This window comes from Syngnathus scovelli, chromosome 9 (genome assembly GCF_024217435.2).
Source record: "Syngnathus scovelli strain Florida chromosome 9, RoL_Ssco_1.2, whole genome shotgun sequence".
Lineage (NCBI taxonomy): Eukaryota > Metazoa > Chordata > Actinopteri > Syngnathiformes > Syngnathidae > Syngnathus > Syngnathus scovelli.
The window spans coordinates 8,325,264-8,352,069 of NC_090855.1; the positions used below are offsets into that span (position 1 = coordinate 8,325,264).

Below are 26,806 nucleotides of genomic sequence, written 5' to 3' on the forward strand. Positions count from 1 at the left end.
GAAGATGTAAAGAACCATACTTGGCAGATAGTAGTTCACGCAGATGTGGTCTTAGAACAACACTGTCACACATCAGCTTCAGTATAAGATGGGCATTGGCCTTCCTGTCCTTCGATTCAATAACAGATGGCTCTGTGGATGGTCCTGCTACAATTGATAGGGGGGATACACATTGAGAGAATCAGTAGGACAGAAGGGGTGACAATACATTTTTACATTCATTATTTTACAATCACTCTCGCACCATTTCGGCACTATAGGCTGCCTTATAAGAAGGGCCTCAACAGGACTTTGCAAAAAAAAAAAAAAAAAAAAGTATCATTACACCAGTCAATCATAAGTTTGGTTAAACTTCAGCCATTGTTGTTGGAGTGATTCAAAATGAAGTCATTCCATGGTATGGCGACATTGCAAAGTAAAGTTCATTAAATGCGTGGAGACTTAGATAAATAGAGATAAAAAATCAATTTCTATGAAAAAGTCTCATGGAAAAGCAAACATCCGGGGGCAAACCAGGCTCTTTCGGTGTGGAGCGAGGGTAATGGAAAAGCGCCTTTAGTGACCTGGTATGGTGGAAGTGCTCGGGCCCTGGCTGGTCCCGGTGGAGGCTGTGGTTAGTGAACCCATAGGTGGTGCTAAAATGAAGTCAATGTCACCCTCTGTAGAGACAAGATGGAACACTTCATGACTAAAATAATATATTTAACCTCATTCAGAATGTATTGTGTCAATTCTGTAATGTCCCAAAGCATAAAATAATGTAACTGCATGCTCTCGTACACTGTAAAAACCAAGCCCGGCATAAGTATTATTGCAAAACAGTGTTAGGACTATAACATGGAAAAAAAGGCTAGTTAGATATAGATGATATCGATAGATGCCCTGCATTATTCCTTATGTACATTCCTCTTTGTTGTCAAATTCGGCAAGTGGTTACAATCTGTTGTTCGTTTGTAACGATGCTTGTTAAGCTGACTAATCATTCAACTTAGAGTCTAGAAACAAATGAAAATATATTGGACGTTTCAATCCATACCAAGTCAAAATTAAGTAAAGCACTTTGTAGTACTTTGTGACCTTTTATTATCTAACACACTCACCAGGGTCCATGGGCGGAGGATCAGGGACCCAACTTGGTGGAGCAATTGGTGGCGACACAGGGTCCTGGTGGTCACTGGAGGATGGGCCAGACTCATGACGGCCAAGGCCGGCAGCCCTGAGAGAGCGCCGCATCATTTCTCTCAGCCGAAGCCTGAAGACAAGACAAGATACGTTGCCATCATCTAAGTTTTAAACTTTACAGAGTCTAATGGCTTCAAACACATATTTTCTCAAATTCTGACTTTTCTCAAACTCTGACTTTATTGCATAGTTTCCCAACTTTAAGTTCAAATGTAAATATCAGACAAAAATAACCCAATTAACATTAAAGAGCGGTTAATTAAAAAAAAATATATATATATTTCCCCCCTTGTTAAATCAGGAATTTAGGACCTAGAGGAGTTGCTGTGAATGATGGAACCACAAATTCCACTTTGGACCAGAAAACTGAGGGATAATGCTTGGCCATGAGCTCACGACCTTAAGACAAAACATGCTAGTTTTCTGCAGCAGGCTAATCATCCAAAAAGAGACCGTTTTGGAGTGGTTAAAGTCAAAGTCCAGATTTGAGTCAGACTGAAATGCTGTGACATGCTTGTTTCCCCTTTGAACAATTGAACACTTACCCTCTACTACTAGAGGAGCCGGTCCTATTTCCAGAGCTGTTGCTGGAGACAACAGAGATGGCATTTGCAATAGCCTCTACAGCAGATAAGCGCTCTGCAAATGTGTTTCGTTCTGACCTTTCAGCCTCTGAAAAATAATGATTATTTAGCATTAGTATGTGAAGCAGAAGAAAGCAAGCCATTGAAATAATGGTATGCTCACTCAAGGAAGGAACAAAAATCCTTGGGAAATGTTCTAAACACGAACGTATCCAAATGCCACAATAGGCTACATACCACAAATACATACAGCCAATAAGATCTTTTCATAATCACTCTAAAATGAGTGACTTTCAACGATCAAGTCTGATGTAATGTGACCGTGTTAGCGGTATTATTCCATGTGCAATTGGATGATAAAGAGAGGGGAAAAAAGGGGGGGGGGGGGGGGGGGAGACTAGCGCGCAGTCGCCAAAATTGTAATCGTAAAAGTGAGGCTTCGATGACCAATTATGTCCAAAAATATGTGGCCAATCACAATGCGTCCGGACACTGATGGGGTGGACACATGTGCCAATGTCATAGCAGCCCCCGTTGGTGTGGTTATAGCTTTAGGAAAAAGTCACGTGACTGATACAACTGCTGTATTGCCCATCACTGAGATGTAGAAGAAAGCACATATTGTCAAGTGAATCACAGATCCTTTTGAGCACAATTCTTCCTTTGAAGGCATTCTTTAATACTAGAGTCGGTCAAAATAGCTGACACCAGCCGGGCTAACCGCTATTCTTATCCACCACCAGCCTATATTCCCACACAAATGAATGAAGACTGGAAGTCTTGTTGGATAAATATTTTGTTGCTCTACAGAGCGTTACAATCTTGTGACAGTGGCAATTGGTTAAGTCAAAAGTCTTCTGGGAGTTGGCCAATTGGAAGACAAGCCAAAAATGTGAACAGCAATTAGTCGAGTTCAAGGATTTCAAATTGATGCAGGGTATTAAAGTCAACTTGACGATGCATGCATAACACACCAGGCTTACCCTCCTCTTCTTTGGTTTCCTTGTTACTAACAGGGAAGCATACAGATACAGCAGCATGCAGAATGTTGCGATTTCCATCACAACGGTGGCCAAGTAGTGCACTGAGGGCATGGCTGCCCTGATCCAATAGAAAGGCCTGTTCAAGGTTCACCAGATACTGCCGACATGCTTCATAGTCACATCGCAAAACATGTTGCATCAGCGTCTGCTTCTAAATAAGAAATGGAGAAGGTTATCACACATTGAATGGCAAAACTTTAAAACAAAGACCAAGTGAAAAGCAGCTGGCTTCTAAAAGAAACTGAATATTGTAGAGCTAAATGTGAAATCTCATTTACCTCAACAGCCATAATGATAATAGCAGCTTTCTTTTTAATGGTGGAGTTCGAGGGAAGATTGGCAAGAGAGTGCACACCCATTCCCAGACTATTTATAGGTGGCAGATCGAGCCAATCGGGATCCCGAATTCCACCCGTGCAGTCTTTGGCCATTGGGTAAATGGTGCCATTTCCATCTCGAAGAATAATGGGAGATTCCTACAGGAAAAACGATATCACATTATCAATTTATCATACCATGTACTCAATTTTAAAAAGGCATGTAATCCTTCGGGTACACCATTTTACCTGTCCTGCAGTAAAGATGGCCACATTACGCTCATTCTGTCCTAGAAAAGCCATGTTGCTCGTCGGAAAGTTATTCTCCTGCTCAGCTTTGCCAGTGGCCAAGTCAAAGATACAGTACCTAACCCAATTTCCAGTTTTGAGTACTGCATGGACTCCTGGAAGACGGCAATATGTTTTACTGAAAGGGATTTTCTCTCTTGCATCAAACAAGCACATTCTAAAAAATGTTTTTAATTATTTGGATGCTAATACATAAACAAATGACAAACCTTTGGAATCAACATTAACAGCCAGGATCTCTGCCTTTTCTGGGATACAGAGCTTTTTGGGTGTGCGCTGAAAACAGTCAGGAACCTTTGGCGTTCCCCCAGTTTTGACCACCTACCAAGACAAACCAAATGAAATTAAATATTTCACCTGACATTGAATGGAAAGAGTCAGATTTGAGTGTCGTTCTTACCTGCAGCTCATCTATTCTGAGGAGCCTACAGTCCTGGAGCAATGAAGATGGGTCAGAGTCCGGGGGGGCAGTAGTGCTCTGGTTGCTCACACTGCTAGTTGTCCCTGGAAACTTCACCGCAACATATGCACCATCTACTTTCAGCACCTAGGCACCAGGTGAGAATAGAAATGTGTTCAAATGGGCCTTCATTGTGTAGAAACATAGATAACCCAAAGACAACTGATCTCTTAAGGTGATTGCTATTACAGTGCATCTTGAAAAATATTTACACTACAGCGGCTTACTTCTACAAACACACCCATAACGACAAGGAAAATATTTTTGAAAATTTCTAGTAAAATAAGTTATTTCAAGTATTCACAGCGATTGCCCAAAATATTTAACAGCCCCAAGTTGTATTGATGACACCACAAGTGAATCCATGGTAGAATAATGCTGCAATGTGTAAAGTGCTGTGAATACCTCCCGGATTCACACTGTACATGCAAAACATTCAATACATCACAACATTTTATGTACTGACCTTTCCCACAGGGACGTTTTTAACATCTTCTACAAACACCACCTCACGAAGAGGCCATTGTTCTTCATTCACTTTTTCCTCTTCCTTTGGGGCTGGGGTGGAGCGCCTTCGCTCTGCAAGTTTTACACAATACTAAAAATTAGCGCATGTAGCAAATTTAAACAACATTATTATCTGTGATGAATTATTATTATTATTTTTTTTACAAGGGAGTAATTATGCAATGACTGACTGGTAATGTTGATTAAATGCAATATATATATTACGGTCCGGGGGAAAAAATGTATTTCCTATGAAGAAAATGATTTTATGGTAAATGAAAGTGTGTTTGCCATGGGAATTTCATATGACAGTAGTTGAATAATTTTAAGCTACTTCTGTACATTTACTGTACTATATTTAAGAAGAGTGAGTTGGGATCAAACTGTTGTATATTTATGGTTTATATATATTGCTAGAGATCATGATCATATTTTTTAGGGGTGTGTCAGTTATTCGCAAAAATTTGCTATGCCATGCAAATACCGGGGCACCAGCATTTTCTTTCTTAATGATTCATACACAGGTATACATACATACACACGACTGAAGAGTAAGAGCCAGCGGTAAATTTGGAAAACAAGAAGCTGATGAAAACCCATGCACCACCTGTTTCAAAGTCATGTGAGAACACGGTGAGACTGATGCTGAGGCTGGAAGTCAGGGAAAGAAGCCAACAAATGACAACTCGAGAAAAAGCTAAGTTCAATAGGGAGATGCATACTGTATGGCAGTGAAGCACTGCTTGCAATGGACGAGGTATCGCTGCATGTGGAAGCTGGGGAAGGGGGAGGGCCCATCTCAGTCTTCACCAACTCTGACTTGCTTTCAGGCCTAATGGGAATAACAACTGTTAGAGTCATTGAATCTAGGTGATTTATTTTATTCCTATAACTTACAGACACTCACAGGTCAAAACAAATTTGCGTTTGTTTGCTGTAAAATGGGGGATACAATGAAACTGACTTTGTTTCTTGGGTTTTAGTGGTCTTCTCCATGTTCTTTAGGCTCTCTGGCGAGCGCAGCTGAAACCTGCAGCTGTCATTCATGTTCCATACAGACTCCAATAGGACACCAACTTTGGGAATCCCTGCATTTACTGAAAAGGCCACTGCCCCAGCATGGTAGAGAGGGTTATTCCTCAGGCATACCTAAAGAAAGATTTTAAAAAAAATCTTTTAGGTGTAATAATTAATATATTAAAACAAGCACTCCAGTTCCAGTTCAATGACTTGCACAATTTTTTGCATATCCATCATAGGAAAAACAAAAAAAACAAAAACAAAAAAAACCTCAATCAGAAATTGTACAATTTTTTGACATGATTATGATGGGGGTTACAACCAGAGGTACAATACCCAAAGGATGGAGATCTCAATACATGGCAGTTCATATAATGGTTGGCCTAAAATAATGTGAAAAGTATGCCTTTTTTTCAAACTGATCTATACATCAAGGCAGAGATTGCAATTGAATTTCCAACATAAAGAATATGTATTCAATAAAATTCTAAATGGACTGCAGCAGAGTCATAACAAGATCAATAAAACAATATCTTACTTGGGTTCCCACAGTGATGTTGGGTATTGAGGAAATGCCAGCACTAGACTTTGGCTTTTTATTCTTGGCCCTGGCCTTTTCAAGCATTTTCTTCCGTTGACTAAAAGGCACAACACCCCTGCAAACAGATGACACACCACCAATATTTATGCCTTACTTCAATTCCAATACAAGCAGGAAAATCCTAAGGACATTTTGGCTAAGTTCATTGCAGTTCTTAATGCTCAATTTGGATTTTTGGGTGAAATCAGATTTTGTTTTTCCCAGTAAGAGTCCATATTAAATGCACCCTCCGTCTGATGTGTGAAAATATTTCATGGCGACATCACACCATTGCCACGCCGCAAGTCTACGAGCTCAAACCCCAAGAAAAGAGGTAACCTATGGCATTTAGCAAGCTGAGCCAGTCGACAGTTGGGGGGAGCATGTTTGTCAGCCTCCTTGAATGGTTGAAAATGGGTGGATTAGTCTAACTAATTTTTATTCCACAAGCATAGTAGGATTCTGAATACAGTGTTTACACTAGTTGGGGCACAGAGAACATATTCCAGCAAAGAAACTGCCTTGACTTTCGCTTTAATATGACTGTATATTAAAAGGTAAGGTGTTCTCACCACCAGTATAGGCCATTCTCTAACTGTGCACAAGTGTAGAGTGCACAGCAATAGAGGGACACCATTCGCTCTCCCTGAAGTTCAGGAAAAGCTTGGGCAGTGTGCTCAAGCTTAGCGGCAACTGTACTTAGTGTGTCATCAACCCAAGTTGCCACCTATACAACACACAAAAAGGAAGGATTTATGAAATTCATACTATATGTGCAACTGAGATAGGTATGCAATTGATCACACTAAACCACTTAATATGGCCATATTTAAAAAGCCATACACCTGAACCTTAAATGGGGTCGATGACCAGACCACGTTAGAAGGTTGCATAGGATCGAAGCAAGTAAAAATCGAGATTTGGGTGTATGTGTATACCTTGTTGGTCTCTGTTGCTACAGTGGCTCTGATACTATTGGCTGACAATAAGGTGATCCTCTCGTTGGCCAGCCCCAGGAAAGACACACGTGGATGATGAATAGAAGGATTCTGATGAGAAAAAGGGATGGTAGTGATTTGATAAGTTTAAGTACGTTCAAAGCATGTCACAAATGTATTTCCTGTGATTGAACATTGTGTAATTGTGTTCAATTGCTGACCTGGGCATTCCTGTAGGGTTCTGGTTCATTCCATTTCCATTGATAAAGTTCTCCCTTAGAGCTGACAGCCACCAACTCTGAGAACATGGCCCCAATGCTGACAAATTTCACACCATCCTGAAGTTGGGGGGGGGGACAATTTTAGAATGCACATACATTTTTACCATTTCATATAGAACAAGCATGTTATGACCTTTTATCTGAAATTGTTATAAAAAAAAAAATTCTACAATGGATTAATCTCAAAATGTCCGCAGGGTGTCTCTGATGACACAAGCAATTTTGTGACACTATGACGTCATAATGATTATTACAACACTAGAGCTATGCAAATAGGGACAACATTTTGTATCCCAATAACAGTATACTCATTTTATTTCTCGTTTTCTTTTTTTACAAAACATAATTCAAACAAAAAAAACATGAATAAAATATCAATTAAAATATAATTAACACCACAGTGAGTGTGTTCAAGTAAAGACTCAAGGATTAATTAAAATAAATACAACAATGAAAAGCCTTCAAGTAACATTCAAGTATACCTTGTTTACCTTCATAATATTGTATTGTAATGTCTGGTTATTGTTACTTCCCTACCAAAAAACAAACACTACTAATGCTACATCACTGCAAACATTAAACATGGATGTTATATTTGCAACTGTTCTGAATACTTACAATAAAAAGGCAGGGGGGGGGGGGGGGTAAACACGGAAAAAGAGAAAAGGGGTAAAAATGTGCCAATAATTAATGTTCATAGAATGTCGGACCATATTAGAGGTGTAACTGTGCCAATAACTGATGGTCATGAAATGGAGATAAAAAACGCCTTGGGTTAGAGTCATCGTATGAAATATCATATTACGGGCGCTCCTCCTACCTTGTCAGGCCACCATTGCAGCTCCTCTCCAAGGGAAACGGGGCTCTGAACTGGGATGCTCTTCTTGTCTAAGCAGGGTTCTCCATCACGGCTAGTGGATCCTCTCTCTGTGTCGAACGAGGCACCATCCAGCCATCGGCGCTCACGTAATCTCAACACAGACTCGCGTTCACGCAACAGCTCAGAGTCGCGCTCTAAGGGAAGAAGGAGAACTGGTATGCAATAAGGTCACACCAGTGGGATAGAAGTAAGCCACTCTCTGGGAAAGACCCGTCAACAGAATTTAAGAATAGAGAACTATTTAAGATCCTTAAGAATCAGTATTGCAAATCAAAATTAAAGTGCTCAAGATTGGGTAAAAGACTATAGCTATAGGTGAGTAATTTTACACGCTCTCATGTTAAAAATGCCAGAAGATAAGGACATAAGGATTGGCAGAGAAACCACGCAGTGGACTTGGCCTTTTTATTTTTAAAGGATCAACTTGAGAACTTAAATATTTATTTTTTTAGGCAGTTGGGCATAGCGGGCCTTTCTCAGAGAGCTCATATTTTGTACTGCAGCCATGCACCATATACGTGACACCAACCACGTATCGCTTTTGACATCAAACATTCATATTACAGACCAAGATGAATAGGCCGAGGGAATGATAATTAAGCTCAGGCCATTTAAAAATAAACAACTCAGCTCAAGCCATTGTATTAATTTTGCATAAGGGGATGGGCAATTATATCAAAATATTTGTTGGAAATACCATGAAATTAATAGTTATGAAAATTGAAATGCTGCTGGCATTTGAGCTTGCTAGCAGTAGCGTTCCTTTGTAATATGGTGGCAAAATATGTCTTGATATTTCCTTTGTGAAAATATGAGAATGTAAACATTGACTGTGTAACAAGCTATATGTAGAAAGAAATAAAGAGGAGTCTGTTCATTATGACAGCTAAATCTATAATACAGTGTCAACACTCTAAAAATCCCTACACATCTCTACACTAACTATTGCGCTGGTAGCACTGATTGTTAATATTTGCAAAATATTTGCTGTCATAAGATTTCTGTTTGTCAGTGTATTTTATGACGTGTGAAAAAAGACAAGACATGTAAGCGATACAATGCAAAAACCTAACATCAGTAAAAAGCAGTCAAATAATAGCTGAAAGCTTGACTTCAAATGCATTTGATATGTACTATTCAACAAATTACTAGAGGATACAAACTAAAACGTTTTTGATAACATTAAAAAACATTTGAACATTTTAAAACAACTGATCACAAAAAAATTAACATTTTTACAGACAACTAACATTTCTATTTATATCCAGAACTTTGCAAAAATCTTAGGGAACCAAAACATTTGTTAGTAAAGTGATTTCACACCTATTACTCTTCTTGATATACTATGTCAGCTTCTATAAATTGATAGAAAGGTCATATTATTTATACATATCCGTGGCTTTTAACATGTACTGCATTGAGGGACTTTATTTCTGTTTGGGTTTGAAATGCCCGACTGTAATAGTTAGTCACGTTCCTATTACGACCCTGTTTGTTTGAACCACCAAAATTGAGTGTATTAGGAACAATAATGCAAATCTTAATTAATCACAAGCATCTGCCCTTTATATAGTACAAGTGATCCAAGTGATAACCCAAGGACACACAGTACATCCGTTTTCGCGTTTAAAGCCAGCAATCATTTACAAATAATGGTTGACCTGACCGGCCATATGGTGTACATATTGTGTTTTACAAGAGTCGTATCTAGTAGGACTTTTAATTGAGCATGGAACGCATGACCAGTTGCAGGCAGCCTTCCTTACCTTTTGTTTTACAAGAGTCCTATCTAGTACAATTTTTAATTGAGCATGGAACACATCACCAGTTGCAGGCAGCCTTCCTTACTTTTTGTACCATGTCAAATAATTATATATCGTGGACACGCCCTAGTTTCCATTTTCAGTATGTTTGCCTTGAGACTTTTCTATAGAAGTATCACACGTATCACTTGTTTAATTTTCGTTTATGGTTGATGAACTAACTCATTTGAAACTGAGTTGTCAACACCTTTCCTGTGCTAAGATGTTGTAAATGCATTATAGAGGTACCTCTGGATGATCCGAGGCGGGACAGAGAGGATCGCCGAAAAGAGGGGTATCCATAGTAACTTATGTCCTCGGAGAACATAGCATCTGCATCAATAATCACACTGGGGTGGGCTGAGTGAATGTCTGCATCTAATAAGGACATCAGGTCCTCTGCTTAGAACAAAGGAAAAAAGACTGGGGATTAAAATTATTTTCACGACAAAATAAACTTCAAATTCTTTTCATGTACCCCAAAATTGTTGCATAAGTGAAATTTGTTGTTTCCCAGGGAAAAAACGTAAACATACGCACAAATAAAACCATTTCTGTTCCCATTTCCGGCTTTAAGATTGAATGACATACCTCCAGGGAGGTAGGACTCGCTGGCTGTATCATCTCCATCATCTCCATCTTCGTCGTCTCTGCTCAGCAGGTTGTTGACAGCCAGGTTGACGTCCAAGTTGGTTCTCTGGAGTTCCCGAATGATCACACTCCTCGATTTCCCCTGAAGGACTACTTGGGCCTGAAAATAAATAATGGAAAATCATAAGCAGTAGTCAAGATTATCGCACATTTAGTGACGACAGTGAGCTCCAGATTAATAGGCAAGTAGAATTTAAGTTAAATTTGTCTCATTTTTTGGAGAGGTTTCAGGATATGTTGTTTATCCTGTCTATTTAAATGACTAATATCCATCTGAGATGGTTTAGTTTTAAAATTAATGAAAGATTAATCGTACCTGGGATATGAGTTCTTCAGGGATGACTGAGGCTGGTATGACTGGTTGAGGCTGGCTACCAAGAAGGCCTGAGCCCCGATCTCTTCCAGTGCGGATCACCCTGGTCTGCCGGCGGGAGTCACGAGCTGCCGTTGATGACCTGCCAGAAGTGCCTCCACTACCACTGCCATTTCCACCTCCGCCCCCTCCTCCACCTCCTCCTCCTCCTCCTCCACCCCCTCCTCCACTCCCTCCACTCCCACTGGCACCCCCAGCTGTTCCACCCCCTCCTGCTGCACCACCACTTCCACCTCCGCCACTGCCTCCATTTACACCAGAGCTCCAGCGACTCCTGCACAACATAACGAGACTGTCAAAATACTACACACAGAAGAACAAAAGAAATGCATGTGTGATTTAGAACTTTTACATTAATTCTTTGAAAGGCCAAGTTGATTAATTTTAATACTTAACAATACTGGAGTTTGTGAGGCAAATAATCATCATCAATACATGAATTAATTCAATGTGGCAAGACACAGTGCCTACTGGTGAACAGCTTTTTGTTCCCCCTTGATGGCTATACTGCAGCAGTCTCAAACAGTTGTATGGCAGCAAATGTGACAAGGGAATACACCACGATCCAGCTGTAACAACCGAGCTGCAACAACCGAGTTGCGGTCCATATGCTGAAAGTTTATTGGACCGTTTGTCTCTGGCAACCCTGCCATAACTTACCCAAGGGTGTTGCCTGCCAGTCTGCCCAGTGTGTCAGAACCAGACAGGAACCAGGGAGGATCACTAGTCCTGCCTGGCCTGGAGCTCCTTCCTGTCCCTGAACCAGTGCTCAACTTTGAACTGGAAACAAAAAACGGGAAATCGGTTACAAGCCTGAAAGTGTCCCACTTGATTTTTTTAATACCTGGTTACAAAGAAAGTAAAATTATCCCAGGTATACAGCAAATGACAGGCTCGTGATCCATTTGTTACAGTATTACGCTATTCAAATAAATGGGTATGTTGGAGACTAGCTTGGCAACACCCTTGGGTATCAGAATTGGATGCCACACATTTTTCAAACTACTTGGGTAGGGGCTTGAGGCTGCGGCGGCTTTCTCCTATTTCAAGATATACGATGCCTGTTTGTATGTACGTATCTGTCGGTTTGTTTAAAATGTCAAATACTCTTGTGACACTGAATTCAAATGATAAATGTATAACCCCAAACGCAAAGAGGGAAAACCAGGGAAAGTAGGAGAGTGGCTCTGTCGAGCAACACAAACCAAATAACAGCTTATTTAAGGCAAATTGCAGCCATTTGGGCAAGTACAAACAAACAAACAAATAAATAAATAAATAACAGTAAGTCTGGATGAAGTAACCATCAACTGTTAACCTTAGCAAATTCTAAATATTTTCCAACATACAAGCCAAGTTGAGATAAAATAATAAAAACACCTCACCCATCACCGCCCTCCGGTTTGCTCAGCTCCAGGCGATCAGGCTGAACAGCAAAGCTGATTCTACACACACGTCCATCCTAAAATAAGATTTATTTTGACAATTAGTGGCAGGGAAGTGCAGAAGAATCTTCAAGTTGGGTAATGAAGAACACTTTAAAATGTGAAATGACGCTTGTCAGATCATCAAATAACTCTTGCCAGAACCAATGGTTCTCCAACAAATAGCAATCATTTTGGCAACTTCGAGTAAGAACAAAAACCAAAGAACTGTAGTAGTGGGAGTTGTAACAGACATAAGGACAAAGTTGAATGTGTTGCTAAATCAAATTAGATATCACACATTTATATATTTTGTGTCTTAATTGGGCAACTAATAATGTGTATCAAGTAATATCTCAAAACACCATTACCTCTAGAAGAAACCCAGCATGGTTTGGCCCAACAACACACTGTTTCAATGTGGCCTGCTCCAGGAGGTTAAGATGTGGATGACTGCATTTATACACAAAAACAAGTCAATTAACAACATTATACAAGAATTAAATGTGTTCAAGTTACAATATCAAAAAAACCCACCTAATGAAACTATATTTGTTGAGTTTCTCTGAAACTTCACGGAGCCTATAAAGAAAAAACAGCAATAGTTGATCAGGAAAGACAGCTCAGTGATGTGTGGAATCAGACCAAAAAAAAAAAGTCAACATGCAGCATTACAGTTTGAAGCACTTGTATCACAAGCAGAAGAGCTGCATATTGCACATATTGTATAGAAATTCACTTATTTAGAAATTCCAACACAACAAAGACGCCTTCCCGATAGCCGGCAACAAAATAATTTTGACGGAGATTGGTTTGACAACTATTAGACATGCAGCTGTGAAACAAAGCAAGAACTATTTTATGCATGAATGCTAGATTTTTTTTAATTGGCCAATTAATCTGTAATTAAAAATTCATGTCCGTTGGGCCCTTGCCAATACAAACTGTTAAAAAAAAACAATTTATCATTCCAATGACAATGCGAGCGTTAGCAAGTTTGCCCCTTTATTGCAACCCTAAAATGGCAGAACATGCAAAACATTTCTGCAGTAATAAACAACCTTATTGCTCTAGTCCCGCAATACAACTTTGGATGAGAGAGTGAAACAGAGAAACAACCACTTAATGCTTATAGAATTTTTCCTATCAAGTCTAAATGGTGTTTGGTAAATATCCCTGGCTTTGATACTACGAAAGCGTGTGGAACAAAAAGGATAAGCAAAATGTTTGTTTTATGTTTTTATTTGAGTACCCCTAGTCCAAAAATACCTTTTTCCCTTCCAGAGTAGCAAAGATGAGCAATACCCTATTGGGTTTATAAATCAATTTACCATCAGCTAAGATTTGACATTTGCGTCGAGCCAAGTGTAATTTTCCTGTAAAGACATATTTTCAAGGACAGAAATAGAAATGATTCAAGATATCATCCACCATAAGCTACACTTCAACGAGTCATGACTGTTTGTATTCCAACAGTTATTACTAGTAACAGTTACAACAGTGTAGCGTCATAACATTTATTCTCTGACAAATAAAGCTGTCATTAGCACATAACTGATGTCTTCGCATTATTGGACATTATATTCTGGCGATGAAATTTCACTTTACACCGCTGACCTTGGTCCTCACCACTGATGCGATTTGCCTCGAGTACTAACTATCAGCTGACACCCCAAGTGGAGTGGAGTGTGCAGCGATGCCACCGTCTGTAGCATCTTATCAAACACATACATGATTCTTTTTTTTTTTTTTTTTTAAAATATCTATAACGATCAATATGGCCATAATGAAGAAGAAAGAGTTTTCAAAATACGGACATCTTAATGAGCATTAAATTAACTGAAAACCAGCACAGTAAGTGAAGCCTACCTCGCACACCGTCATAGCATAAAACAAAAGGAGGTTACAAATTTGAACGCTAGGGCACAGAGACAAACTCTCCCAAGCTAGGTTCGCAAAAGAAAAAAAAAAAAAAAAAAAAGGGGGGGGGGGGGGGGGCGGTCTACCGTTGACATGGATATGGAGGGTGATCCTAGTCAGTTATACTGACCTAAAGAGGAAACATTTTACATAGTGTCACATCAAAATGTATTATTAAAGCACTTGGCACAAATGATGGCGTGAATGAAGCGCTATATAAATATACAATTGGAATTTTCATTTGTCGGACTATGATGAGTTCTTCAGAAAAGCGTGAACGTAATTGATTGCTGTCAACTCAAATAGCGGACATAAATTTTGGGCGTAGGTATGAGCTTTAACGCTAGACAGAGATGTCCCGTTATCAGTCACATAATCAGGCCTGATCACGTCGTTTTCAGAGGAAAAGATTGAGCGTTTACAAATGTTTTTTGTTTGCTTATATTTTATAGGAGCCACAAACACAACAGAATAATCCAGAAGTGAACGGACATTCCCTAAAGAACAAATACATACTGTGTCATGTAACAATATTGTCTGCAAGTATGGCAATATTTTAATGTGGAAAGTGGAGTCAATTCAATGGCAACTTGCAATGTGTTTAAATTGAGCATTTCATGTGGCAGAAAGAATAAAGCTGCGTGTAACAACTAATTTAATACACCACATAAACAGATGTGCAAAAAAAACGCAAAAAAACCCCTAAGGATTTAAATGTTTTACTTGGTTCAAGCAACTGCTTAAGCCATGAATTAGGTTTCGTATTGGGATAAATTAAAATAATCTCTATGGTCTTTTTTCCCTGATTGCCGAGGTATCAGATCGGAACATGGTATCGACAGCTCCTCAAAATCAGAGAACTCATACTCGGGTGCAAAAAAGATGTAATTAGGACGTCCCTAATACTGGGTGCTGTGTTTTGTTTCATTTATGTACTTTAGCTATTATCTATTTTACACTAAATCTAAACCACTTTTATGTTTTTATTTGACCGGTGTGTTTTGTTTCATTCATGTACTTCAGCTATTATCTATTTTACACTAAATTAAAACCACTTTTATGTTTTTATTCGAGTACAAATAATATTTTAGTACAAGCAGTAGCAAAGATGAGCAATACCCCATTGGGTTTATAAATCAATTCATCATCAGCTAAGATTTGACATTTGCTACGAGCCAAATGTAATTTTCATTGTATGGTAAAGGTCTAGAAGTACTATGATGCAACCATGAGTATGTCATTTCCTCGAATAGGCTATCATGTACAGTATAATTCACTATTAATATATTATCCAGTTGGTAGAATAGCAAACAAAAACAAAATAGTGTCACCAGTTGAAATGAATAGACTTTGGTAGCTAACAAACATATTACACAAGATTATCTCTTCGGTCTTGGGTGCCGTGAAATCACTTCGCTACATACAATAAGCGTTTGACAATGTTTAAAACTCGGGTCATAGAAAAAAAATGAGGACACGAAGGACGAAGGCTAATGATCGCCCGAACCACCACCCCCCATACGTCAGGAAAGCCCCTGAAATGGAAATGTCTCGCGTTGACAAAAGCGTGGAAGTGTGGAACCTTGTTAGCATTAGCCTTGAGCTGACTAGCCTAACGTTAGCTTCTTCATTGATGTGGATTATCGACAAGACAGTGAAGACACGCACAATAGAAATCTTGTAACCCGTCAAAATGGATCGGTTGTAATGTAGAGGGAAATGTGGTGCATTCTGAATACCGACGTGTTTAACGAGCTTTATTCGCCCTCTTTTTTCTTTTACCCCATCCCCCAACCCGCATTGTCCATCTCAACTTTGACTGCGAGCCAATCCTTCCAGAGATGCAGGCAGCTAGCGTTAGCCCTTTCCGTCATCGCTAACGTAAGGTAAACGGGTTAGCAAGCAGCTGGCGGCGGACGGGCACACCGCTTGTATAGATAGAGCAAAAAGCTATGAGGATTGTTCGGAACACCAGGCCTAGTCTCGCCGCTACAGTAATGGGGCGTTTTACTTATTTGGGGAATCATTGACACACATGACAGCGCCAAGCGTTCACAAAGCGTAACCCCAACACTATTTAACATAAGACGCTAAAATAGACGGTATACAATTATTTCCCAAGGGCCACGATAAAATACCTGTCATTGAGCTGATCCTCAGTCCCGGGCAACGGGTGAACCACGAAGTGTATAGATGTCATGGGGGCAATCCTAAATCACACCCAGGCGTGCGAAAGATATTATAGTTGTTGTTCTTTCGACTACTGTCTATTTTCGGATTCATAGGAATCGTTTAATGGTGAGAAAACTCGAGTTTAGAGCACAGCCTCCTCACCAACATGCCGCCATCTTAACTCTAGCAAGCTTCTTGTGTGTGTTGATTAGAGAACATGCACGCGCCCTGCTGGTTGGAGCGCGAGCACCAAACAGGAAACGTGCTACACTGCTGTTAACAGGATTGGATTCAGTACTAAAATCCCCTCACTATTTATCCTACGTCCCAAAAATAATATTACTTTAGAAGCCATTCCATACAGCCATTTTCTATCCACCTTGTCCTTACGAAGCTGTTCTGATCTCTCCTGTTCTTGTCCAGAGCACTGATCGGTTCAAATTTGAACCCTTTTACCATTTGACTGCATTGACTGTCATTGTTTAATTCCCCGAAATTTGATGACTTTTCTTCAGAATTTCCACAATACACATGAATTGCAATTGACTGGTAGCCATTTTCAGACCCACCATAGCCTCATACGGGTGTCAAACCCAAGGCCCAGGGGCCAGATCCTGAGCGCCACTTTATTTTATGTGGCCCGTGGAAGCAAATCTTCTGCATCAACTTCCATGATTCTTGCAAAAATCTACCAAAATTCCCAATGTCATATGTAGAAATTATATTGCAAGCACCTATTGTTACCAAAAGAATTTGCAGTGATTTAAGAGCTTTGGGGGGCTGAAGTTTACAGAAAACTGGTGTTATAGGGCCAGTGAAAAACTTTGAAATAATTACTGCGCTGTAATTACACGAAATCTGCAAAATGATGAATACCTGATGCGTTCTTTTAATATATCCTCCAATATCAAAGTGTGGAACAAAAGTACTACTTGAATACTTAATGCCCCCTTTGTTTTGTGCTATTATTGTATATACTACATGGTATTCCACAGTAGACAATTATCAGTTACGGTATTCTGTGAGCTGTGGACCATCACGATTGGACAAGTACAGTATTCCTGTTAAGAATAGTCAAATCTGAACCATACAAACTGCAAAAAGCAACTCTCCACCCCATAGCTCATGTGCTTTTGAGGAACACCTTTGGTGCCAGAGCACAAGTCTTCGTGTGAATTTCTCCATTGTGTCACCATAGACGGCTTGTTGTTCTTGTTCTGTGTTTTGCTGGAGGGTCTAGACAGCTGAGACTTACCTAATCCTTGGGCCTGCCTGAGGCCATCCTCTGTGATCTGACCCAAACAACAACTTGGGTTATGTTAAATATTTCTAAACAGAAAAAATATCTGCTTTTACAGCTGCCACATGATTGAACGTTTTGATGAGTTATATATTTATGAACTACAAGCAAATATTTCAAAGGATTTGGAAGGCCCCTAGATGGATGGATATCTTATATATTCATTAATGTAAAGTGACTATGTGGTTTGCTGTAAATTATTTTATCAGGTGAATGATTGATTTGACCACAATTTTATTCATTTTGACAAGCATGGCTACAACTACACACTTCAAACAACGAGACAATATGCACTTCAACTAGACAGAATAATCTTACATATTTAACAATTAAGCAAAAACAATGAAAACAAAGTGAGGTTTCTGGCATTATAAATAACCTAGACCATATTTGCAGATTCAGCCACCCACACTTACTTTGCTCCCTCAGCGGTACATGCTTTTCTACTAAACCTGCTTTCTGTCACATGAGATGCCAAAACTTCAGTGGTCAGCGAGGCAGCAAAGAGCAGACTTAATTTTGCATCATTGCCTTTCCAATCGGACCAGTACAAGTGTTTATGCACACCGTGCGCCTCACTGCGCTGCACTGCACTCAACATGGGCCTCCACTGTCATGTACAAAGTTTAAACACCAAAACACTCCCTTTAAATGCAGTGTGCAAACTCTCTTTACGCAAAATATACTATACAACCAATTAAATACAAGATCTTAAAAGCCGCTTCAGACAGTTTAAATACATTGTTCAAGAGATACACATCCTACAAGACTGGCGATGGAGACAATGACTTTATATTATATTTTAAAATTACTATTATTAGTGTAAACACTATTCTATGCTCAAGGAGTCATCCATTTTGTTTAGTAGCTCTTTCTGTCCTAACAAATACAGCCTGGAACACTAATGAGTTACAGAAACCAGTGGCGCTCTGGTTACAGCTAAGCTGGGATGGAAAGTGCCGCATCTGTTAGGCAGGCATTGAGGAAATAGGGGACCAATGACAAATTCTTCAGTGGTGCCTCTTGGGTGATACCCGAATCTTGCATCTCATACCTGGTGGAGGATGATCGCAAATCACTCACAGTCAAGATTTGTTGACACGGCAATGAAGTCCTTACCAGTCTCTAGAGGAGACAAAGTAGAATACAGGTGGTGTGGATGAATCAGAGGTGCAAAAAGGCTGGCCGACAGAATAGGCTCCTGCGTGACTGAACATGAGCCAATCTCCGATGTTGAGCTCAGGCAGCAGACAGTTCTCCACGACCAGGTCTAGGTCGTCACCAGACGGGCCCCACAGGTTGCTGCTGAACACTGGACCTTTGGAACAAGCGCTCTGCCAGCATACAAAGACAAACTTTTGTAATTTACATTGTTAAAATCCCTCCACCTTTGATCTTATTGATTTAATACTGAATGTTTTAAACAAAGCCACACTTTGCGCAGCACTGCATGGCCAACCCATATATTATGTACACACTGCTACTGCTATACAGTGTTGTGCTGTGCAGGTCGGTGGCAGAAAAGGTGGGCAGCTGCAAAAAAAGATTATAAAGGCTTACCATCTGAACAGTTGGAGCAGTGATCACCATTTCAGTAAGTTTACAGGCAAACGATCCATAGACCCCTTCATTCATGTAGTACTGGAACTTTGGCTCATCTCCAGGGGATAGATCATCTGCTTCGTGGGGAGATTACACAAAATGTTATGGATACTTTAATATTACAGTTGTACATGCAATTTTCAGTTTGAAATTATCCAGTACAATGCCACAGACCATGTGCTTGATCTTGGCAGTCACGACGCACCACCTCTTTCGAGATGATGTTGACAGCCAGGGTTAAAGCGGAGGACACGAAATAGGTGCCTGGCTCTGCAATGATGCTGACTCCACTAAGAGGGGGGAAGTATTGGTCCACCATAGACATGACCGCATGATTGATCTACAACAGATATTGGCGCCAAATTACTTTATATTACAATCATGTTGAATCTTTGTCAAGATGACTGACTGTAGTTTTTTTGTTTTGTGTTTAAGATTATTGTAGCTTTAGTTAGGTTAACTTCTTTTCTCCATTTGTAGTACAAAAAAGGACTGATGAAGTGTACTAACCTGTTCCAACTGGGTATCTGAGTCACCAAAGCCACCTCCAATGTCTAAAATTTTCAGTTTGTGACCAATTTCTTCCTAGAACAGACAAAAATTAATAAATGTTAAACTACAATCAGGGCCAAAAAAATTACATATATATACATATATAAAAGTGACTGTGAAAAATTATTTTAAAAAATGATGTTCAAAAGTTACTGAACTTCAGCCATAACTGTCAATAATATTAATGAACTGTTACATTAGAGCAGAACAAGCTTGCGTTCCTTGCGGCACTGGTCTTGTTAGTGTGGGGCTCCTCTCAAAAAAAGTGATCTCAATTGACACATTGGGTGCAGTAATTGTGAGTGACCAAATGTTTCTAGGCATACCGCAATTTGTTTTTATTTGAAGTCCATCGAGGTAGAAAATTAGTAGTATAAACTAATGGATTTTTTTATTTTTATTTTTTTACACCTCTTTTGGGGGGGAGCTTTTTTGGGTCAGCCTTGAATGCAAAAGCACAGGCATGATTTTTTTACTCACCGCCATATCAAAAACACATCGAGCGTCAGAGATAGTATTGGTGTACACACGGTCATCCTTGCGGTCATGTGAAATCAGGAATCTGAAACAGGAAAAACAAGTTGCTTAAAGATTAGCAAATCAAATGCTTTCATTAGAGTGAAAAGAAATTGTTGCATGCAAATGCTATTGTAAAGATAAAGTCATCAGTATGTTGTACATACATTATAATAGTACAATTTGGACGAGAACTCACCTAACTCCCACCACCTGCACACCCAGCTCCTTTGCACTCTCTAGCAGATGTCGACAGTCTTTGAGGGAACAGCCAAATGACATGCTCAATTCATTGTCCTGCCTGGATGCTTCTGTTGACATCTGCAGCAGTAGCCTAAACAAAGGAAAAGTGCTGCTAATAGAGTATTCTGTTCAAAGATCAACCTTTACGCTAATAATAAGAGTGCTGCATATATTTTCTGTATTGAATGCAGAGATGTAAAAAACAAAGTACAGTATTGATTTCATCCCAAACTTGCATTGCCCACGAGTTTCTGTGTATAGTAGATACTTTGCCATTATTCTTCATTCTCAATTAAGCACTACGACAACAAATACCTTGCCAACTTCAACCCTCAGATCATTTCCTCGTCATTCTTTGCATAATACTTACTTAGCATTTGGGTGAGAGCGTGAAATCTTGTGCAGCTCTGCTTCATTATCACAAACCAGGAGGTCAATCCCATTCTTTGCAGCATACTTGATTTGGGAAACCTGTTTACAAATTCCACTGTAGATGATATCTTCTGATGGTATTCCGTGGCTCTGCACCAGCTCAAGTTCAAACTGAAATATGGAGGGACAGTGAAGTTTCCTTTAGATTGACTCCATCTAAATATAACAATGCCAATTCTTCAAGAGAGATCTTTCATTATTCAGGCCCCGAGTAGGTGCATCACTGGTGTTGGGCAAGAATCCTTGTACCTCCAAAATCCTCACTTTTTGGGGGACCCAAAAACACAGCATCATCAGAGGCAGCAAGCCATTTTCAACATTTTAAATTGGTTCACTATTTTCTAAAAAAAATTATAAACATAAACACAAGACAATCAATATGTGAAAAACCATTAAATCTACCTACTTGTAAAATGGGAGGTTTTGACCCAACAGCAGTGAAAGACATTTGACACATTAGCGTGTCTTTGAACAAAACAGTGACATTGATTTATATGTCAATGTACAATTGTTTTCATGTCAGCTACCTTGTTGTGACATATGAATCCAGTACCAAGAGCAGCCAGTACTTCAATAACACCTTGGCTGCTGTTGCACCTGACAGGATAGAATGGACGAATTTGGGCCATGTGTGTTCGCCAGCGAACATGCTGTCTCATTATAACTCCTAGGTCTGCAACAAAGAATGCTTTCTTCTCAGACTGGGGAAGAAAAGAATAAAAAATAAACATGTAAAAAAAAATGAAAAATCCAGATACAAATGCAATCTCTAAATATGGTTTGCCAACGTGAGATCATTTACCAAGGTTTGTTCATAGATGTGATTGTCAATCACATCACAGAGCGATGTGCCACCTTCCAGAAGGGCCACTGAAAAATGTGGTTCGTCTGAGATTCCTTTCATCCTCTCAACCGTGTTCTGTGTCCAACAGGCATAAAAAAAATATGGCTAGTCTGAAGTGATGTCTCTCTCTGGAGCCCCTGGGTCCTAGGCTTATGCAACAAACTGTAAGACAATCAGAAAAGACATGATGACACATTTCTACTTTGGCTCTTCAGTGCTTGTTGTCCAACCTGATTAACTTTTTCAGATAAAAGTTCAGTGGAGTCGAGTTGAGTAGGACACATACTCAAAAGCTTAGCTATGGCCACATGGATCACACTCTTTGCAACAAATATAAAATCCTGCAGTTACTGAATTGGACGAGGTTTCTTATTAACCAAATAAGTAACCAATATTAAATAAGGACACACAGAACTTACTGGTTCAGCTTTGAAAGCGATTTTTCTTGATAAAAAAATTAAATTGCATAGTCATTATAAGTGTATTTCAGATTCATACTGGTGTACTACTTTGGTATAAAAGTGTTGTATACTTTTATATACGAGTGATTTTTCGCTAAGTCCACGTGTGACATGAGAATTCCAAAAAAAGATTTGTTCAAAACCTAGTAAAACGGAGATACGCTGCGGTGTTAAACTTTGGCCCGCGGGTCGTGTCCAAAAAAGTATGCAAGGCCACCAGTCACGAAATAATAGGCAATGAAGAAGCCTACTGTACTTGAGTCACTGTTTTTCACCCCTCAAAATATATTCATACAAAAAGAGCACAAATCTCCAGCTAAGACACACCTACCAAATGACCTCACATTGTTTACAAACGCCAAAGGGGTCCATTGTATGAAGTAGAACACAAAGTAGAAAAAAAAAACCTGACACTCGAAGTGGGTCAGCGTAATACAAGATGTTTTGCAGTATTAAAAACTTACATGGATGAGTCCTTGGGCGAACTCTTCCACTATCAGCTAGGATCCCAAGGTGGCTCGGCGTTGAAGTCAAATGGCTCCCGGTACAGAGCCGCCCCTAGATCCTCCGGATAGTTATTATACACCTGCAGTTATACAGAGGAGGAAGGAAGGATCAATCGCTGACAGCATGTCAGGGCAGAAATACAAATATTTACCTGAATACACATAATCCATTTTGTTGCGCAATTAATGAAAGCAAAATTAACTAACAGTCCAAGCGAACACTTAAGGTTAGAGTGGTTGGTTGAATGGGAATCAGGAAAGGAAAAAAAATGCGTACTGTTTTTGTGTTTTAGGGGGCGGGGCAGGCAATAAAGATTATGTTAATCGTGCTATTTGCTGACATCAAGACTGACGTTATTAGCTTTGAATAAGCTGTAATATATAGCTAATGCAGTAATGGTCAAAATGACGCAACACCAGAACTACACATGATCAGTTGGTCTCTGACTCATTCAAACGGCACCGATTATATTAGCACAACAGCGTAGCATCGGTAAATTGGCGATCTAATTTCGCGTAGTAGGCAGAAATTGGAAATGTATTTTGTGGCATTATGTTGCATATTCATTTCATATTTCAACGTTAAAAGCAAACCGGACTAAACTAATGTGAATCGCCATTCATTTTAACGCATGCTAACAAGCTAGCTGTCGACACGCGTAGCTACTTACGTTCGTCGGAAACCCAAAAGAGGGGACAGAACGCTTTTTCCTTTTGGGCGGAATTTTTAACAAGTGGTGGGATTACTAAAGGAGAAAATAAATACTGCCATGGGAGTTGGGATTGACTCAAATTACGATAACACAGCCAGATTTTGTCGGCCCAAATAACAACACACTAGCGGCGACACAGGGAACCTCAATCGTGGCGGAAGTGTCAGTCGGCAGCGTGAAAGTACGTCAATGCTTCATATCCGGTTAAAACAAAACAAAAACATCAAACATCTGATCCTGAAATTACAATTCACCATTTCTACAACTGCCCTATTACTTCTAAACTTTGGAATGATAGAATGAAACTTATCCTCACTTAAACTAATATATGTATAGACATTAGAACCAAATATATTATAGCCGGTTTTGAATTTGAGAATACTCCACTTAAACATGTTAATCTTCTACTGCTTTTAGGAAAGTTTCATATTCACAAAGCAAAATTCTCCACTTTGCTATTTTTATTTATTTTTTGTCTGAGCTGAAATCAAATGTCAATTTCTTGGCTCTCGTTTCTAACAAGAAAAGTGTACGTACTTTGTTGTATTTAGAAAAGATCTTTGGTGTGGCCTACTAAATCGAAATTGTTTTTGAATCTCGAGGACTTTGACGTGCAATGGATTAAATAAATAAATCAATAACCGTCTACATTGGCATCGTGTAGTGTAGTGTAGTGTAGTGTAGTGTAGTGTAGTGTAGTGTAGTGTAGTGTAGTGTAGTGTAGTGTAGTGTGTAGTATACTGTACCGTAGCATTAATTCAGAGCGCGATGACGTTAATATGGTTTGATACGTAGAACTGGTAGCAATATTGACTCAGTATTTCTACTAGTAAACCATAAACATCGTCAATATGAATGTTTTATATACAATCAGTACTATGTATTTGTGCTTATGCTTGTATACTATGTCACCAGCATATACAAGAGCCAAGCAAATCATGACTTGAAAAAATTCCATGACGAAACCGAAATGAAAATTCTATATTATGACTTTATAAACTTCGCTAATTACCAGAGTTAAGTCTCAGACAGAATTTCTGCCACTACACCCAACTGTTAAAGGACCATAAAATGTATGCTTTATATATATTGATGAATATTTGCAATATTTATGACATGTACTACATTGTGGATGTTGTATAATTGACAGAAAATATGTCAGAATTATCAAAGCAATTCATGGATTAGTAAAAATAATTACTGTCTTATAAAATGTAGAGTCCAACTTGTAAACTTTGCTAATTACCTGGGTTAAGTCTTCATTGTGTTTCCCATGCCTTATAGATGAAGATAAATGCTATCCAAAAGAAGTTTGTAGATGATGATTGTAGATGATTTTTTTTCAAGGAATCAGAATGAGCCCTTTACAGAATGAATCCAAACGGTAGTACCAAACACATGGATGAATGCATTTTTTCCTTAGCCCAAATTCCAAATCAGTTACCTTTGCTTATTTGTTGTATCTCAGTTGAGTTTCTGATCTCTGAACATGCAAAAGTCGGAGGCAATGTGTTTTTTCTAGGAGCACCATTTTCTATTTGCATATGTCCCTCCTCAAGAGGTGGATGCCAAGGAGAGCTTAACTACTTGTTGAACTTGACAGAAATCTCTCTCTGGAGCTGTTCGGATTCTTACTGACGCACAAGCACACACAAACATATGAAACAGAAATTCAGTAGTATATAGAGATATATATAGTATAGTAGATAGATATACAATACATGGTCATGTCAAACTGAGATCACAACCTGCATGTAAAGGGCTTGTTGATGATAGACTTATTGCTTATTTATCTTTGACTATGTGGTAACCCCCCCAAACAAACTGATCTAAAATTGATTAAATAAATAAATACATAAATAAATAAATGATACAACGACAGCATGATAGAGTTAAGGACTTCTCCGGATTTCAATTTCAGTTTGTGTCACGTGTGTTTGGGTATTTTGTTAAACTGCACTGAGACAATTAGCACAACCTGTTTAATTAAGAACAAAAAATATAAAGTTGATGAATAAAATTTCCTTAGACCAATCTTATATATTAGTGAGTGTAAAGATGTAAATTCCTTTTTACGGGTATATTGCAAACAATACCAGAATTTGTCCCATGAGAATAGTTAAACTTTTCAAGGATGCCTTGAAGAGTTGGAAAGGTAACAATTTCTTCTTGGACTGCAGTACAAAAGCTGTTCCGTGTTTTGTTTTTCTCTGACACTAAATAGGACGCTATACGTAAGTCCAATCACACATAGCATCTAAAGCTGCTTCCGGTAATGCACAATGTTTAATTTCCATTGTTTGGATCATAATAGCCATCCAGCCCCTGGGTATGCAAGCCATGTGTTCCACCCACTGTGGGGGAAAAATTCAGTGGCTGCACTGTGCAGGAGGAATTCTTATTTGCAGGCACTGTATTATAGATGACCTCAACCCTGAATAGACAGGCTGGAATGACCAAATAACAACCGGGAATCAACAATTCAGAATCAAAAACTCCTCTAAGATTAGGTACCCTAAATAATAATGTTCCCATTTGTTACTATAGAGTTAATTAATTCATAGTATGGACGTGACTAACAAGCTAAATCTATCATACTGTGTGGTCTTACATAACTGAAGTCACTCAGAGGTGTTGCTAAGTAAAGGAATACAAACATTTCTTCTGACTCATCTGAATATTAAGCAGGGCTGTGTAAAGACACTATGTGTGCATGACAGATATTCTAAGGGAATGTTCATCAAAGAACTTTGATTCAAAATTGGGAATCATTTGTTATGAATGTTTTTGGAGCGCCAGATACACTGGTAAAACCTACGGGGGAATATGCAAAGTCCACACAAGAATGCCTGAGCTAAGATTTGATCCCAGAATCTCAACTGTGAGGCAACCAAGCCAACCACTTGTCTGTTGTCTTGTCTGCAACAGTTCTTTTGTTTCCACATCATGCCATTTAAAAGGACTAGCTTATCTGTGGGCTGTTCCCATACATGCCATTTTGAAACAATTGTATCAAAATGGGGAAGCGATATACGATGACTGACTCCTCAACAGAATGGCTCGCCCTTATTTCCCCAGTGTGAAGATGATAACGACTTGACTATTTGTAAACTTCATAACATTTACAGTTTATCTATGAGGAAATATTATGTTTCTATAAGAAATGTATTTTATTGCCAGGAACAGCCATTTTC

At 39.1% G+C, this 26,806-nt stretch overlaps 3 protein-coding genes across 10 annotated transcripts in view; 1 reads left to right on the plus strand and 2 right to left on the minus strand.

Moving 5' to 3' along the window:
* ubr5 (ubiquitin protein ligase E3 component n-recognin 5) overlaps window positions 1-16,651 on the minus strand; it is a 30,329-nt gene extending 13,678 nt beyond the window's left edge. For 2 of the 5 annotated variants that reach the window (XM_049729850.2, XM_049729848.2), the window contains exons 1-25: window positions 16,410-16,651; window positions 12,889-12,933; window positions 12,723-12,804; window positions 12,313-12,389; window positions 11,588-11,707; window positions 10,871-11,201; window positions 10,495-10,654; window positions 10,153-10,302; window positions 8,042-8,253; window positions 7,162-7,278; window positions 6,941-7,051; window positions 6,575-6,729; window positions 5,961-6,078; window positions 5,367-5,551; window positions 5,125-5,234; window positions 4,362-4,474; window positions 3,836-3,982; window positions 3,645-3,756; window positions 3,376-3,530; window positions 3,088-3,285; window positions 2,750-2,960; window positions 1,728-1,854; window positions 1,101-1,252; window positions 564-659; window positions 21-144 (exon numbers count right to left, since the gene is read on the minus strand). In XM_049729850.2, coding sequence (XP_049585807.1) covers window positions 21-144; window positions 564-659; window positions 1,101-1,252; window positions 1,728-1,854; window positions 2,750-2,960; window positions 3,088-3,285; window positions 3,376-3,530; window positions 3,645-3,756; window positions 3,836-3,982; window positions 4,362-4,474; window positions 5,125-5,234; window positions 5,367-5,551; window positions 5,961-6,078; window positions 6,575-6,729; window positions 6,941-7,051; window positions 7,162-7,278; window positions 8,042-8,253; window positions 10,153-10,302; window positions 10,495-10,654; window positions 10,871-11,201; window positions 11,588-11,707; window positions 12,313-12,389; window positions 12,723-12,804; window positions 12,889-12,933; window positions 16,410-16,471 — 3,470 coding nt within the window. In that variant the 5' untranslated portion in view covers window positions 16,472-16,651. Of the gene's footprint in view, window positions 1-20; window positions 148-563; window positions 660-1,100; window positions 1,253-1,727; window positions 1,855-2,749; window positions 2,961-3,087; window positions 3,286-3,375; window positions 3,531-3,644; window positions 3,757-3,835; window positions 3,983-4,361; window positions 4,475-5,124; window positions 5,235-5,309; window positions 5,552-5,960; window positions 6,079-6,574; window positions 6,730-6,940; window positions 7,052-7,161; window positions 7,279-8,041; window positions 8,254-10,152; window positions 10,306-10,494; window positions 10,655-10,870; window positions 11,202-11,587; window positions 11,708-12,312; window positions 12,390-12,722; window positions 12,805-12,888; window positions 12,934-16,409 lie in introns of all 5 variants that reach the window. The other 3 variants (XM_049729847.1, XM_049729846.1, XM_049729849.1) reach the window with 2 other exon arrangements.
* The window catches only part of LOC125974924 (V-type proton ATPase subunit C 1-A), an 82,242-nt gene that overhangs the window by 48,421 nt on the left and 7,015 nt on the right, over window positions 1-26,806 (plus strand). The window lies entirely within an intron of this gene.
* On the minus strand, window positions 17,961-25,085 carry LOC125974922 (antizyme inhibitor 1). 4 transcript variants are annotated; one of them, XM_049729867.2, is made up of 12 exons: window positions 24,859-25,085; window positions 22,858-22,979; window positions 21,891-22,094; window positions 21,616-21,789; window positions 21,027-21,199; window positions 20,613-20,747; window positions 20,378-20,459; window positions 19,856-19,930; window positions 19,520-19,685; window positions 19,304-19,422; window positions 18,863-19,077; window positions 17,961-18,797 (listed from the first exon to the last, which is right to left on the minus strand). In XM_049729867.2, the coding sequence occupies exons 3-12, from the start codon at window positions 21,990-21,992 to the stop codon at window positions 18,683-18,685; spliced, it is 1,356 nt and encodes a 451-aa protein (XP_049585824.1). In that variant the 5' UTR covers window positions 21,993-22,094; window positions 22,858-22,979; window positions 24,859-25,085; the 3' UTR covers window positions 17,961-18,682. The 4 variants fall into 4 exon arrangements, with proteins under 4 accessions (XP_049585824.1, XP_049585825.1, XP_049585822.1 ...); XM_049729868.1 differs by lacking the exon at window positions 24,859-25,085 and adding an exon at window positions 23,571-23,789 and having other exon boundaries at window positions 19,304-19,419; XM_049729865.1 differs by lacking the exon at window positions 24,859-25,085 and adding an exon at window positions 23,571-23,789.

Bases quoted from the DNA above. Each gene is read 5' to 3' on its own strand.
- LOC125974922 (XM_049729867.2), bottom strand. From the start codon at position 21,992: ATGAAAGGAATCTCAGACGAACCACATTTTTCAGTGGCCCTTCTGGAA. The intron at 21,790-21,890 runs GTAAATGATCTC...TTTCTTCCCCAG, and splicing joins ACATCTATGAACAAACCTTG to TCTGAGAAGAAAGCATTCTT. The intron at 21,200-21,615 runs GTAGCTGACATG...TCCATATTTCAG, and splicing joins GATTCATATGTCACAACAAG to TTTGAACTTGAGCTGGTGCA.